This window comes from Acanthisitta chloris, unplaced genomic scaffold (genome assembly GCF_000695815.1).
Source record: "Acanthisitta chloris isolate BGI_N310 unplaced genomic scaffold, ASM69581v1 scaffold4114, whole genome shotgun sequence".
NCBI lineage: Eukaryota > Metazoa > Chordata > Aves > Passeriformes > Acanthisittidae > Acanthisitta > Acanthisitta chloris.
In genome coordinates, this window is record NW_008669693.1 from 441 (window position 1) to 17,557 (window position 17,117).

At 43.4% G+C, this 17,117-nt stretch overlaps 1 protein-coding gene across 1 annotated transcript; it reads right to left on the reverse strand.

Moving 5' to 3' along the window:
- Positions 1 to 407: 407 nt before the first annotated feature.
- AP1S3 (adaptor-related protein complex 1, sigma 3 subunit) lies at positions 408 to 3,517 on the reverse strand (the record flags this gene model as incomplete). Its single annotated transcript, XM_009073397.1, is given in 3 exon segments — positions 408 to 567; positions 2,071 to 2,179; positions 3,318 to 3,517. Coding segments are annotated over 3 exon segments (469 nt in total), but the record flags the coding sequence as incomplete, so codon positions are not given.
- Between the last annotated feature and the right edge of the window lie 13,600 nt (positions 3,518 to 17,117).

Sequence of the window (17,117 nt, forward strand, 5' to 3'; positions counted from 1 at the left end):
TGGAGATTGCCTGCACAGAGTCTTTCCAGTTTCAAATGTTAATAGTAGGTCATCTCTTTCCAACATATTAGTGAGACACAAGAGATTTTTGTGTTTATATATACAACGCTTGTATGCATAAAATATAATCTTAGATTATGTTCCTATATAAATATCTTAGATGTATCTTCAACTATTTAATACACTATCTGAGAAACTCTAGCAGTTAAACTGCAAGAGAGCAACAGCCATATATAAAGAGCCTTCAGATGATTCCAAGAGGGTTGAATTGAAAGCTTATGTAACTGCACTGTTGTACCTGTTGAAACTGAATCTAAGACACACTTGGATAATTAAGCACCAGAAGTGCTTAGCTGTATTTTCAGCTCCTGTCAAACAAGGAAGATGTAGGAAGTTGAGGTGTTTGCCTTTTGTCTTCCTCTGCCTTACCTCCTGCAGCATGTCAGAGTCTTCTATGGCTTTCACTGCAGTCTTCTTTGAAGTTTCTTGTACTTCTCCACCAATTATAAACTCATCAAGGATAAAATAAGCCTTTTCAAAATTAAAGATAATATCCAGCTCGCACACCTGCCAGAACAAAAGGACACACTTAAACAATTTTTACAACATTATAAGCACTTCTGGGCCAAAAGTTGTTGTGATGATTAAACATACTCGACACATTCACTCTTGTGGCAGGTACCAGGGTAAAGAACAAAACTGAGTATTATGTAATATTGAAGTTTCTGCACATACTTTCTTCACATGTACAGACTTATAGCAAAGATATTCTGCTTACTATTAAATTCATACTGGTTCTCAGAGAACAAAGCTGACTTCTAACCTTATCATAGGTCCTACATAGCCCTTGTAATATGGGTTACATATGTTCACACAGCTTCACAGAGCAAGACAACTTCCCTGCCTAGTGACAGCCACCAAACTTTTTTTGTTTTGAGATGCCACAGACATGAATCATGGCAAACTGATTTAAATAAGAGATGAATTCAGGTAGTCAGGATAATTTCAAAAATGTTCATAGGAAAGATGGGTCTCTTGTAGCCTTTAAAGACTTACTGAAATACTTATTTGGACCTTCTTCAGGTCCTTGTTTAAAAACACACCCACTTTACCTTTTTCCTCTTTCTATGTCATTAATTGTTACACAGTATTATGAAGCAAACAGAACCAGTGTATCTGAAGATGTCAGAAAAGAGAACTAATGTACTGTAACCCAAGGGTTTTAAAAGTAAATTTTCCTCAAGCTTTCCCCTCAAATTCCATTCCAAGACAGACATACAAAGCATTGTATTCATTTTGTGGGGGAGAAAGGATGGAAAAATAATCTTATGGTCACTTCAGCACTATTTTATAAAATACTCTATGTGCTGGTTTGGGCTGAAGTGGAGTTAACTTTCCTCCCAGTGGCTAGTATGGGACTATGTTTGGGATTTGTGCAGGGCACAAGGTTGATAATGCAGAGATGTGTTTGTTGCTGCTGAGCAGAGCTCACACAGAACTAAGGCCTTTGCTGCTTCCCACACTGCCACGTGGCAAGGAAGTTGGGGGTGCATGGGAGATTGGGAGGAGACACAGCTGGGACAGGTGACCGTGACCCAAACAAAGGGATATTCCACACCATAGGACATCATGCTCAGTATACAGAATGGGAGGAAGGATGAGGAAAGGGGGCATGTTTGGAGTGAAGGCATTTGTCTTCCCAAGGGGCCCTGCTCTCGAATGGGAGGAAGGATGAGGAAAGGGGGCATGTTTGGAGTGAAGGCATTTGTCTTCCCAAGGGGCCCTGCTCTCCTGGAGGTGCTGAACACCCCCTGCCCGTGGGAAGCAGTGAATTAATTCCTTGTTTTGCTTTGTTTGTGTGTGTGGTTTTTTCTTTCTCTATCAAACTGTCTCTATCCATGAGTTTTTCTAGCTTTTACCCTTCCAATTCTCTCCCCCATCCCATTGGTGGGGGAGTATGTGAGCAGCTGTGTGGGGTTTGTGCAGATGGAAACACAAAGCAAAACAGCTCCACATAACTTTGTTTATCAGACAGACAGGAATGAGTTCACGGGAGAAAGTGAAACCTACATTTCCAAAGTATCTGTCCAGGAGCTCTACGTATCTGTGAACGACCTCTAGTGTCAGGAGCTCATTATCTTGGTCTTCTATTGCACAGCAGAAATACAGACTAGCATACCTGGGGAAACAGAGGCAAAAACGTGAGAGTGAACAGCTGGGACCTCAGTACTCTGCTCGTCTCTTAGAAGTTACACATATGCCAATTAATTCCCATCTGGTCTCTAAAATAATAATTTTATTTCAATCTTATGGGAACACTTTAAAATATCAGATAATTTAAACAGATTACTGTTTAAAGAACTGGTTAGAAGAACAAGCTCCACCCTTGGCAAAGTGGGATACCTCCAATGCTTGTCACAATAAAACAAACAAGAAACCAGTAGCATTTTCAGATCTCCCTCACCTGCTGCAATAGCACTACAGTAAGTGGGGTTAATTAAACTATAGAATGAGGTATTCCTCCTAATTAAAAAATAAAAACAAGGTGAAAATAAAGGTGAAAGGAGGCACTATCAAATGACAGTGTTTTACATGGGGCCAGAATGAATGAAACTGCTTAGACTGAGTAATCTTCATAAATAACTTGCAGCAAAACTTTATGTTCCAATCAGCCCAAGGTGGGAGTAACGAGTTACCTCAGCTCCACGGTGCTGTGGCAGGAGGCCAACTTGGCACAGCACCTGATCATATGTTTACATCCCTCACTTCACAGCATGGAACCCAGGTTTTGCTAAATGGGAGGTGTTGTTTAATTTGCAGAGTGATACCTTAAGGCTACTTTTGTTTGCTACAACTCTGGAGGAATGAACAGTCCCTTCCTGGAAATGGGAAATGGAAATTAACACTTTCCAGAGCAACAAATACAAAATTTGTTGAAAGTGCCTCAGGACACTTCTTGCAACATTCCAAAAAGCCTGATAAAGCCCAGCACACATCCCAGCAGGCTACCCTGGGGAATTAGAAGGAGCAATGAAGCCTAAAGTCTTCCAAACACTAATACTTACTAGGTTACTCCCCTTTTTCTCATTTGACAGATTGTGCTAGTATTCTGCATCCCACAATTTACCCTGTTTGTCTGTCCAGGGACACTGTGCTGTTATACACAGGTAGATGCTGATGGAAGACTCCTATTAACTCTGCCTAGCACTTAAGGGGTTTGTTTGCTGCTTTTCTTAAAGTGAGCCTTTATTTTTCCTCTCCTAGCATGTGTTATTCATGTGAATAGTAATTATATGTTCTCATAAAATTACTCACACCTTTTGTAAACAAGCTTGAGGTCTTTCCAGTCAACAAAACTACTTGTTTTTTGATTGCGAGACAAAACAATCTGAACAATTTCTCGAATGATCTTTTTCTTCTCTTTATCAGGCAGCGTCGTATACCATTTCTGAAGCCTTAACTTCCCCTGCCGACTGAACAGCAGGATGAAGTGTATCTAGAGCAAACAAAGCAACATGATTAAAACCAGGGCTATGGCCAGAGAAGAGAATTCCTCTGCCTGTTGCCAGAAATCTGAGTCCTGGCCACACACCTCCAGCCCTGGCGTGATGTCAGTGAGCTCCAGGGGAGGCAGAGCATGGGAAAGATCCCTCCTCTCTCCAGTTTCTTCCCCAGGTAGCTCTCCCCCTCCCTGTGGGACCTGTTTCCTCAGCAAATCCTTTGCTCCCTCTCCTACCCATCCTTCCTTACCCTGTGCAAACAGCAGTTTTGCTTTCTTTTCTGCCCCTGCCCTGAGGAACAGGAGGAGCATCACCACTTTGCAGCGGTGAGAGGAGGGCACCACCCTCTCCTCCAGCGAGATCAGGTACTTCAATGAGGGGAATAAAGATTTGTCCACAACAGGACTAGGGAGGATCAAGGATGTAGACTGTCAGACGACTAGAAATATGAATAGCAAGATAGTAATCATAATCACTAACAATCCTGATGTTGCACTATTTCAGGACACAAACAAAGCAGAGAGTTCCTAGAAGAGGCTATAAGGGGCAGAAGAAACTGATGACTTTGGAAAGGAAGCTTGACTAGTTTTACTAAGCAGTCAGCACATTACGAAACACAGACAACTGCAGACAAAGGACAGACCTCAGTGACAGCAGATATTATATTAAATAGAGCACAATATCCACAGTGCTCTAAAATTTCAAGTTTAAAGCTGGTCATAATTTTACAGGGTTTGAGCCATGAGTTTTTCATGCTTTGCATGAGCAGTACTACTGAAATACACAAAATGCCAGTGAGGCTTTGGCAGAAAATTACCAATGCACATTTACATAGATATTCCATTGGCAGGTTAAGAGAATTGACCATAGTGTCTATAAGTAGTGCAGTAAGCCATTCATCCAGAGTGTGGAAATGGCTTTACAAATTACATCCAGCTCAACAGAACAGTCTCACAATGTTCACCCACAAACCCATTTAAGAGGGATAGAGATGTAGATGTTTTCAATGGCTGAAGACGCTATGAACTGCCCTGCCCTTGACAGACATCCCCATCACTGTTCTCACCACCACAAAAGCCTGGAGGCCAGGGATTTGCAGGAAGGATGTGTAGCCACAGTCACATCCATGTGCATGATGACAAGCACACTGCTGGGAGGACCAGGGAGAAGCACAGGAGCCTCTCTTTCCTCCCCTGCACCCAGTCCTTTGCAAAGTCCCAACAGAAGATCCAGCAGGCCCTTTACTACATTCCCATTTCTATTACTCTAGCATTACCCTTCCCTGTAGTTTTTCAATCTACACACTAATCCCTTCTGTTTCTTGTTTCCTATTCCAGTTATTGCTGTACCTATACTTCTCCATCACTCCATTTCCCTCACAAGGACTATAAAGTTAATGTTCACAATCACTATCAAGATTACAATGCAGATTTCTGCAGAGATAAAATCCTTCCACGCTCTGGTGAAGTCCAAGCAGAGAAGTACACCAGAAAAGCTTCTACATAACAGAAAAAAAAGAAAAAGCTACTGGATTTTAAACAAAGCATTCATTCATAACTCAGAACTGTTTCTGGTTATTGAGTTGCATAGTTGTTGAGTAACCCAAAGGTAAGAGTTCTGACTGTATTGAGAAAGACTTCAAATGTGGGATCATTTCAGGGAAAGGAGGCCTGTTTTATTCATACATGTCTGTGGCAGGATCTACTGCTATGGCTCTCACCATCCATTAGTCTAATATGCTTGATAAAATTACAAGGATTTTGTAGCTGCCTTGTGTTGAGTCCTGTAACACTCTCCAGACCAGCTTGCTAAATAAACACAAGTGTGCTGCTGGCAGTACACAGCCTGATTACAGTGAAGAGCAAAGCACCATGTTCTTGCCTTTCTCTGTTCATATTACCAGCTGGGTTTTGACATGGTAATATTCCAGCTGCCAGGGTTACCCCTTCCCAGTTGATGCAGGGACAGCACTTACTGTCCATACACTTGTCCACTGAGAAGAGCTGGAGGAATGAGGGGCTATTTTGCTTGCTGGATGGCATGTTAACCCCAAAGCTCTTGTAAAGATGAGAGTGTTTTGAAAAGCAGAGCACAGGTACCACAGACAAGAGCAGCAGATGAGCAGGAGTCCACCCAAAAGCCATCGGGTACAGGTAGCAGCTATTTGATAAACAAATTCCTAAAAATATGGTGAATCATCGGCTAGAAGAGGATGATCAGACTTGATTGAAAATGCAGGGAACTAGTCAACGAATCCCTATCAAAAGCTGACAGCATGTTCCGCATGAGACTGTGAGATTTGAGACATCCTCAGAAAAAAATATATTTGCCTTCAGTGATTCAATAGGGAAAGGAAATGAAAGGGAATTCTGATGGGTTCAGCTGTTGGACCCGACAGAACTTAAACCTGAGTGCCTGCAAATAAAGCATATTTATCTCCAGGAGAGCAACCTTATGCCTCTGAAAGGCCAAATGCCAACAAACCACGGAATCACTGTGAACACTACGACTATTTTCTGATGATTAGTTTACTTCAGGATGTTATGCCTCACCCATAGGAAAGAGAGCTACTCTCCACTTAAAATTCCTTTGAGAACTCCACTGTGTCTTATAAAGATGCAGCTGATGTTTCACCACCACTTTCATGAGCACAGGCAACATTCCTTTCAATCAGAAAACATCCATTAATGCTCCTAAATGCATCAAGATTTGTACACAAGCTCCAAAAATCTCATTGTTTGGGTCTCCCTTCCCACACTGTTTCATATACAAAATATAACTGCATATCTTGTATGGCAATTTTATTTTTACAGAAATGCATACATCTAGAAAATAGGGAGAGCCTCTACTTGTAGTACAGTTCTAATTTTATAGTCTGCAGCAAAATTATGCACCCTCAAGCTCAGGTATGCATGGCTCAGAATTACTTTAACAAAACAACATATTAGAAAGCTGCAGACACAATAGAAGAGAAAATATTGTGGGGGCTTTCTTCTCTTTTGGTTCTTCTTCCTTTTTCTCATTTCTAAAGCCCATTAAATCTGGGGAACTCTCTAGGAGATAAATAATATTACCTTCTCAAGAGGTTAAATGGCTTCATTCCTGTAAGCATAAGCATCCGACTGCTACAGAAATCATTTTAGTCAGCTCAGCTTGCCCTGCCCAGCCACACTGACACAACACAACACTTTCCTCACTCTCATGGCTCTGTTCATGACAACCCACTGGAAAGATTTTGATGAATCGATAAAACTGGAAATCTTGAAGTACTGCACAAACACAAATCTAACACCTCATCTGTTTCTGGCCCCTTGACTGTGAAAATACACTTGCTTTCCCATAGTGTTAATGACAAGAGGGATGTTGATTAAGGAATTTTGGGTTGGTTTTCAGAACTTCATATAGAGGCAGATGATCCTGCAATGCTTTACTCATCTTTAAAAGTTCTAATTCCAGAGGAAAACAAAGGCAAAGGACTCGCTGCAAGCAAAATACCTTAGAAGCTGCATGCCTGGTTCCCTTCCTAGTATCCTGGGGCATGCTGGCTGTGACTAACAATCACCAGACCCAAGGGCGACGCCACAGGGAATTTTTAGGTCTGAGACTGAGTGGGTTGGAATGAGGAGGACAGTTCCTGCCTTCGCATGTGGGATCTGTGGAGACAGGCTTTGGTCTGGGAGTGGGGGGTAATTTTATTAGCTTCTTTTACCAAATCAGACCCAACCACCTACAGCACTGTGCAAAATGACCTCAGCAAACGTCAGTAAGCAGCCTGACTGCATTTTCTATTTGTAGACTATTGGAAAAATAGGTTGTTTTTTTAAAATCAAGCATTTAAACCAGATTTCTAAACTTGAACTCTATCCCCTTCTCATGCATCTCTGAATCAATTGCAGCTGTAGGTTGTATAAAAGGTTAGAAAGTTACGGGGCCTTCTGTTTTATCGAGATCTACACAAATGTACCAGGATAAAAACTGACACCCTGAGTTTCGGGACCAAAAAAAAAAAAAAAAAAAAGTAGACTTGGACATGAAACAATTTACCAGTAAACTGGACAGTCATTAAAAAAGTAAAACACAAAATGTTTGCACGTTCACCAACAGCAAATATAAGATAAATATGTAACACGAACACAACACTGATTTTTTTCCCACCTGCCTGGGGAGACCTTTCCCTCCTTTAGCTAATGGGCTGTCATGATCTGATAAGCAGCTCACCCAAGCTTGTCTTCTGGACTGTTCCCTGCCAAGACTGGAGGTCTCCTTTGGTGCAGCCTTCCCCAGTATTTGGCAGTTTCACACTCCAGAAGGATCAAACACATTACAGTTGGCTCACTGGCTTCAAACTCAGATCATTTGTTGCTTTTACAGAGGTTTTAAAATTTAACCTTATCTGTGCTGCAACATTTAGTACAACTGTCTAAAGGGCTCCAGACTGCATTCTATTACATACACAACAAACCACCTGTGGGGACAGCAAATAAAGATGACTACATGGGAAGACAAAGCAGCTTTCCTTTCCCAGGGTCATTTCCCTAGTTTACTGTCCAATGGCATAAACGTGTAAAAGATGCCACATTTCTTCCTGTGAGGTGAACTCCAGGGGTGTGCAGTGAGGCTCTAATTCACCTCGCTGGGGAAGAACATGCACTAGAAATGCCTCACCTCCTCCAAGGCTTCTCCTCCTGCAATTCAACCTGCATAACATTTGCTGACCGGTTTCAAACCTGTTCTGTGGCATCTGGCTGCCCCAGGTCCCCAGCACGGAGAGGACAGGGAGACAGGAGGGCTACAAGGAGCCTAAGGGGAGGAGAGGCAGAAGAGGAAAGCTGCAAAAATCAAGCATTCTTCCCTTTCCTGGGTGCTTGGTTGGGCCCGGATTTGCTCAGCCAGGCAGCTCTGTCGCTCCTGCAGCACTGGGGTTACACTGCTCCTGCTGTAATCGTTTCTGAATCAGGGCCCTCTGAAATCAAAGCCACCTTTATGAAAGAGATTCCTGAAATTCACAAGTTACTAAGAATTTCAAATTAGGAACTGCTATCCCAAACCAGACAACTTGTTATAATGTGGAAACTCTTAAGTTTTCCTTAAAAACTTTCTGTAGGGCAACACACAATACAGGACATGCTAATGAATGAAAACTCCCAGACCACATAAAATGGGATGTGGGATGAAAAAGCCACACCTTCAGCTGCTGACAGAGGCCTGGGGAAAACCAGACTGACTAGCTGCACCTGGTGGAGAGGAAGGCACTTTTTATGATAAAGCTGTCTTCTACTCTGATTCCCTTGAAATCTGCCTGATCTTCTGGCACTGATGTAGTCTAGTTGAGCTGATATTCTGTTTACTATTTTTGATTTTTTCCTCTGATATGAAACAATCTATTTCCCAACATACACAGCTGTCCAGATTTTTTTATTAGTATTTATTTTTACATCACATCTGAAAATGAACAAAACCTACTTTTGTTGAAATGCTTCTTTAAAAAAGTATGAACATTCACATTATTCCAGTCATGACCTGACTCTCCTTTTCTCCAAAACATTTGAAGAATAAAAAGTTCCTTGTAGTTCTTGCTTTTTCAGTGTTGGTTGGGGTTTTTATGGAGGGAGGAAAGTAACTACAGAAATCCAAAGGGAAAAAAAAAGAGCAGCTATACTGTGAACACACAGATGGTTTGGAATGGCAGGTGTTTAGGATGAAATGAGAAAGATGTACTGAAGGGACAACTGCTGACCTATTAACAATCTACCCACATCAGCACAAGACAGAACACTGACACACTCGGGTATAGGTATTTTGGTATTCTGCTGTTGCACAAAGTCCCCATCTGGCTCCTGACCTTTAATACACACTCTGGAGTTTTATGGACTTCCAAAGCAAATATGTAAAATTCAAAACAGGCTACTTTATTAAAAGTACTAATTTCCTTACTTATTTACTCTGCCACTAAGACTTTTATTCACACCAGCACAGAACCCAACAGATGTTTGTTAAATACTGTGGGATCTCAGCTTTAAAATTTAAAACATGCCTTTAGTCTGCATGATATAAGCAAGTAAGAACACAAAATATGCAAAAGCCAGCAACAGAGGAAACCCAGAGCAGCATATTGCTGCCTCACTGGCACAGGAGTCTTTCTTGCTTAATCTCCATTACGAACATTTCTGAGCAATTTCCCCTAAACAATACAGCCAAAGTCCATGCAATAAAAGCTGTGACAGATCATTACAGGCACACGTGACTGTAGTTACACATTGATTTTATGCTTTTCATGATGCAGAAGTCACCCTTATCTTATTACTGAAGATTTTAAATGGATAGGCACGCCGGCATTTAAAGGATATTTATAACATATAAGTATCGATCCAGACAACAACAACCATCTTGATATCCTCACTTGAGTTAAATAAAACTGTAATCAAACAGTAGAGCTGAGCTCATGTTCTGAACCAAAAACACCCTGAAGCTCCTTACTTCTGATCCCTACCTAAGGATCAGAAGACAAAGCTCAAGGAGCTTTTCAAGTGCCCTGTAAGTGCCCCACAAGCTCCCCCAGCTCTGCTCCTGCTTATCCCTCCATCTAGCAGGTCTAGACCTTGGCTCCTGTCTCATAAACTGGTGGCAATCCTTCAACAGTGTCCTCTCTACAGCACAGGCATATCTGTGCCTCCTCCTCACAGGCTGCTGGGCATCCCACCAACAGCAAAGCTGGGATTCCAGCACCTCTCCAGAGAGGAGACACAGCACAACTTTCCAAGACAGCTCCTAAGATGTACACGCAGCCAGTGGCATCCAGTTTTTACAGAGGATAATTATCATGTTTTCTTAAATCAGTACTTTTTTTTTTTTATTCCACCAAGTGGAATTACTCCAGTTTCCAGGCAATAAGCAAGAGCAGATGCAGGCAAGGAGTTTGCATAGAACCTGGCTGGTGGGAGAGCAGGCCAAGAACTGCACTACAGCTGTGTGAACCAGACAGGTGGCACTCCAGCTCCAGTCTCAGCCCCAGGGACACAGTGATGCTAGCTGGCTGACCTCACAGAAAGCAGCACAGTTAGGAGACATTCAGAGCAATTATTAACTAGATAATCACACCCCTTCTGCCTCCTGAGCTGGGCTCTCAGAGGTGTTTTTATTTGCTTGTATGTTTTTGGGAGGCAGTGGAAAGCTTCATTAAGGTTATTACAAGGAGGAGGAGATCAGGGGAGGGGTTGAACAAGCTGCCAAGAACTACCTCTAATTCACAATAAACCCAGTGTAGTTTACAGGCACAGTAAGCTATTTTTCCAGTCTGTTCTTTGAACACCTGGTGAAGAAACAGAGCTAAAATCGAGCCCAACAGATTATGGCAAAAGGTGCAGCCTCTTTTAGTTTCATTTCCACTTCGCCATATCAGGTATTTGCCAAGCCCTGCCATGTGAAGGCACTGCAGTGCCTTTCCCCTGCCTCTGACCTTTCAAGGATCAAAGCTTAAAAGCTTTGCTCTGGGACAGGGCAGACACACCACAAAGTGGTGAGCTTCCCTGGCTCCTCAGCCAGCTGACAGATGGTGCTTATCCCGGGGATTCCCATCCTGGTGGAGCAGGAACAGTGCAGGTTGGCAAGCAGCCTCACACCCATTCCTCCAGCTCCCCACAAAGTCATTCACAGAAAATCTGAGCTCCAAAAGGACCACGGAGTTCAGATCATGTTTGTGAATGACTCTGAAAGAGCATGGCAGTCATTTATTTTTTTTTGAAACACTGAAGCACTGAGGCATTACAAATAGGGAAATTCTCAAATTTCTCCTTTAAAATGGCATTTTTTCATTAAGGTAAAAAAAATCAACAAGGACTTCACCTAAACATAAAAGAATCAACCACTGTTCGCAGAAGGAAGGGCCAGAGCATGGGATTTTACAAAATGCTTTATGCTGGCCCAGTATTTAGCCTCTAGAATGAGAAACTGGAACACAAATTCATTCTGCTGTTCAGAAAGAAATGCCTGAGGTACTGCCCCTTCCCCATCCTGACCCCCTGGAGCCCGGTGGCTGCTGAGTTGCAAGAATTCCATGTAGCCCTTCCCATAGCTTCTCTAGAGCTCAGAGCTGACAGGTACTCACCCAACACTTCACCTGTTCTCCTTGCAAGACATAGTAAATTTCTGCATTTTCTTCAAACTAAAGCAATTCTAGTTCTCATTCCTTTGTGGTCTTTGCTGTCCATCACCCACTGCAGGGGACTAAGGAAAGGGTGATGACCACACAGAAGTGTGTTAACCTGCTCTGGTTAACAAGACATGGAGAACTGCAGGTGCCTGAGTAGAACTATCTTCAAGCTCCAACAGCGAGTAGCAAGGCAACCACAGGAATTTACTGGTTAATGCAGAGGGATTTTAATGCCCTCCCTAACAGAGGATAGCAGATGGACATCCCACACAAGCTCAGCAAGTTAGAGAAGAAAAAAAGACTGGTTCAGAGAGTACCTGGGGTTATGTCTGTGATATTGAGAAACACACATCCAGGACATACCAGGCCAGAGAGACACGTCTGGCCAGAAAAGCATGTCAGGCTTGCCTTCAAACACACAAATGTGAATTTTACTTTCCCATCCTACCCCAATGCTTCTGCATGCTGTATTCCGACTCACAAATGAAATACCATTTGTGTACAACTGCATCTTGCACCTGTCTACACTGCAACACCTGTAGAAATGCAAAGGTCAGGGGGTGGCCACCAAAGAATTCACACAGCCAAAGCAGAAAGGAAAATGCAGCTGACAGCCTGCAGGAATAGGACAGCAGGGAAGTGGCTGGGCAGGGATGGTAGTTAGTAGTTGTGCACATGTGATACAGACAGCATTCTTTTTACAGGAGCAGTACTGGTTTAATTTAGGCATCACTGGAAAAACCACAACTGGCTTACAGAAATGCCTGATGTATATGTCTTGCAAGTGCTTCAAGGAGGAGCAGCCCTACCTATCTTCCCTCCCTGACCCATCAGTTCCTTAGTACTTTCATCATTTTGTCCCTTTGTTGCTCTTGAAGGTAACTGATGGCTGCAGAAGGTCTATGAGATGGCTTATAAAGCATGGGATTTTGAAGTAATTAAAGATATGGAAAAGCACCAAACATTTCACATGGTCCACATGTTTGGCAGGATTTTCTTGCCAAACATAGGACAGACCCAGCTGCCCAATACCCCTCCATCCTACCCCAGAGGCCATGGCTTCCTCCAAAGCCCTCCAGGCACTCTACATCCCAGTAACTCCTACAATTTCCTTATTTGTGAAAATATTTTTAAGAAAATACTTAATCAGAGAATCAACAGACAATCTATCATAACATTTCTTTTGCTTTCCAGAATACCCAGAGACAGTAAGGTGTGCATCACAACTACTGCATGGCTAGACTAGCCTGAAGAGTTTCCAGCATTAAACAGGGACAAACTAATGACCATGAGCACTCAGAGAAGGAACATCCAAAACTGGCAAGGGATCACATCAACAGTCAGATTAAATGCTTCCTGGAAAGAACCCTAAAAAACATTTTTCCTAGCAAATCCCACAAAATGATATTCAAAAGTCCAACTGAATGACAGCTACTGAATGCTAGATTATGGATCACCCCCTAAACTGTACTCTGATCTGAGCAGCTTCCATAAGGGGAGAACATAAGTAAGAGGATGTGTAAAATCACTCTAGTAGGTCTGTCTCCAAAATTCACAGGTTTAAGGATTCAGGCACAGAAACTGTATCCAGACAATCCACCTGTGGATCCACCCTCTCCAAACTGCCTTAATTACTAGGACACCCACAGCACCCTCAGCAGTGGACTAAAAAAAAAACACCTACACTGTATAAAAAGGCATTCCCTTTCGGTTTTTATACATTTAGTGCCTAAAAATTTCACAGGATGTATTCTCACTCTTCTTGTAGAAACCAATCTTTATAGAGTTCATGATTTCATGCATTTCTATCACTTCCCCTGTAGTCACCTCTTTCCAAGCAGAAAAGTCTGTCTACTCAGGATCTTCTAAACAGGAGGCCATTCCACCTACTACTACCACGCCAGAAGTTCACTACAAGATAAATTAACAAAGAAATACCACATAACTTGTTTTTTCCACATAGAATACCACCTCAAACAACAAGAATCATTTATTTGTCATTTTCTCTCCTCTCATCTACTCTAATCCGCTGCCCTTCTTGTCTTTGAGAGGTAAATACCCAGAGGCAAAGTGCATTGTCTTTGCTAGGCCAATACAGTGCTGTATCAGAGTGGAAAATAAGCAATCACTCTCTGAACTGTAGATAGCAAATTCTGTGCAGCACTGAAAACATCTTTTGCAGATCTGTGTCCATTTTAAGAATTAAGAGCATTGAGACTGTTGGGGAGATCAGTATTCAGAAGAGCTGAGAGTTCATTTCCAAACACTAGGCAGGTGTCAGCAGCTGCAGTCACAGCAACTAATATTTCCACCCAAGCACCTAGATCAGTGACTGGTTATCAAATGTCTTGCTAAGTGGAAACAGTGCTTGCCAACTTCTTTTCTATTCAGGCCAAGTATGTTTTTAGAGCCGCTGTGCCCAATGGGATTTTTTTGCTCTCTCTCCAGAGTTTCAGATCATGCCAAGTACTAATTTGTCTCCCCATACTGATGAGTAGCACAGGTAGGAGGGAAGCAGACCCTTTACCATGTGGGCACCAATTCTGCACTCAGAGCTACACAAAAATAATACTGATAACACCAAGGCAGCAGTAGGATCAAGGTGTTGCAACACATACAGGCATGAAAGTCTACAGCAACACAAATCCTTGGGGAAACTAATCATTTTCTCCTCTGAGCTATCTCCCTGCTCTTTGACTTCGTTGAGACACCAATCCTTCTCAATGTGTTTCTGTGCTGAGCCCATATACGTCAGGGAGCAGGATTTAGTCTTTTCTAAAAAGTCTTTTCTTTCAAACATGTCAGAGAGCAGCAGCCAGGCAGAAAGGCTGTCTTTCTCAGCAGGATAGGATGGATAGCTTTGCTAGGCAGACTCTTTCCTGAAACTTACCTGCAATAGAGCAAACAGTTCAAACAACCCTCTTGCTGAGATATGGTGCCATTTGCACAAGCACCTTCCATTCTGAACTCAAAATACAGAAAAAAAAGGTGGCAAGCTGACATTCCAAACTGGAGGAACCAGTAGAGTTTCAAATGACCTGTTGAAAGTTCATCACTCGTGAGCCTAAGTAAGGCTTATTCTTGGTTTGTAACCCAGCAAACCCTTATTTCTTGACTCATAACCCAGTGTCAATGACCCCTTCCCAGAGACTGGATGACAGAGGAATTTTAAGCAAGAGTTGCCTGACAAAAATACCCTTTTATCAGCACTAGATCTACACGAGGAGAACAGGGTAAGGCTGACAGCACTAGTTAATGTAATAACACCAGCATGGCTTTGTACTATGACCTCAGAGAAGGAAAAAAATTATTAATTGTAAGAATGCACACTTGCCTTGTAAAATTCTAACAATCAATACAGCAGACAGCCTCCAAATTGTCAGTAAGCAGCACTGTTGTAAGCAGTGCTCCTCTGGGACCACCGGGAGTGCTTTGAAGCCTGGCATTGGTGAAGAGCTCTGAGATCAGCTTCCCTGAAATCAGCTCCCATATTTACTGACCTTGAAGGGCAAAATAAGAACTCTAGTTGTTTACACAAGCTTTACCACAGGGAAGTGGATATGTAGGGCTGTCTTAGGGTGTAACCAGAAAAGTAGTACCTACATGGGGACTTAAGGTGTGGAGACTGCATTGTCACCTGTAAATTCATTACTGTGCATATTCTGTTTACAAACGTTAATGACAGGTACACCCTTCTAAATACAGTAGACTAACACATATTTAGCATTCTGTCTAAACCACTAAGAAGAAACAACATAGGACAGAGACAAACAATACTTGGCCTGTGCTGAAGGAGTTGAGACTTCTGTTCAGCTGCACTGGAGTATTACAGGGGCACACAATGAGCAAACTGTGCAAGACAGCAGCTCAGAGCATGCCCTCAAACCCTGCCCCAAGGCTGAGGTACCGAGCAGTGAGGTGGTTTCTCAGTTAAGAGGCATCACTGACCATCTCACTGCTTGAGAGCTCCTTGGGGAAAACCTAGCCATTGTTCTCAGGATAACTTAACAAAAGAGAATATCCACGGCAACCTTTTCTGATCCCAGCAAACCCCCACCAAAAGCAGCACTGGAGAGTCATGGGGCCTCTCTCCCGGGATCCTGCCTGTCAGCCCTTTAACCTGGAGGGCTGCTGTCTCCTTCCAAGCTCAAACAAGCCACTGCTGCTGCTGTCACTACTCAGCCACGGAGCTGAATCACACAGGTGCACTGGTGGCTAAGGGAGAAGGAACAGAACCAGACCCATACACAATCTCGCAGATGCATTACTTGGTGGAAAGGTGGAGCCAAATTCCCCATGGGACCGGGCAGTGCAGCAGAAGCACCGAGCTGCAGGCATGGCTCATGCCCAAGCTCTCCTCTTACCTGGCACCAGGGAATATAGCTGTTGAAAAGCTCTTCCCAGTGATCCTGTCACAATGACCCACTTTGTCACCCGTCAGCAAAAAGACAGAGATCCATAGGAGACCACATTCGATCCTTCTCCAGGCACTGGAGCTGACTCGAACCTCAGCTCCTCAAGTTACAGGAAGACTTTATAAAGCCTCTCTGTAACAGCTTTGTTTTCCTAGTCGCCTACAAGAGGCTGTCGGCATGACCTGAGCTCACCCCGAGGGTCAGAAAACAGAAAGGAGAAGAAGGTAACTTTCATTTCCTCAAAACAGGTGCAAACCTTGTTCAGACCCACTTGGAAAAGACATTTCAGCTTCTCGGAGCAGCCCCAGCAGGCACACAGGCATACGCTTCTAAAGAGTTCTCTGCTATTTCAAGCCAACTCAGATCACTCCAGCAGAACTATTTATTTTTTTTTTAGAATCATGGAATCATCATAGAATTTTAGGGGTTGGAATGGACCTTACAGATCATCTAGTCCCAACCCCCTGCCCTGTGCAGGGACACCTCCCACCAGAGCAGGTTGCTCAAGGCTTTAGACAAACGGGCTGTGAACACTGCTAGGGTTGGGGCAGCTACAACCACCCTGGGCAACCTGTACCAGTGTCTCACCACTTTCACAGGGAAAAACTTTTCCTAATATCAAGCCTAAACTTCCCCTCTTTCAACTTAAACCTATTACCCCTTATCCTATCATTGCAGCTCCTAACACAGCCTCCCTCTGCAGCTTCCCTGGACTCCCTCCAGATCCTGAAAAGTTGCTCTGACTTCTCCACGCAACTTTCTCTCCCCCTCAACCTGCACAGCCCCAACTCCCCCAAGCCTGTCCTCGTGAGGGAGATGCTCCAACCCTCTTTAACACCTCCGTGTAGCTCCTCTAGACTTTTCCTTCTCCCTTTAGGACAGATCGCCGTTCCTTTGGTTTTCCCCCTCCCCCAAGCAAACCGCGCAGGGCACAGCCGCCTCAGAGCTGTGACGGGACGAGCGCTGACTTACCATGGCTCGGCGGTGGCACAGAGAGAGCTGGGCGGGGGCAAGGAGCGGGCAGGGCTCGGGCAGGGAGCGGGCAGGGAGCGG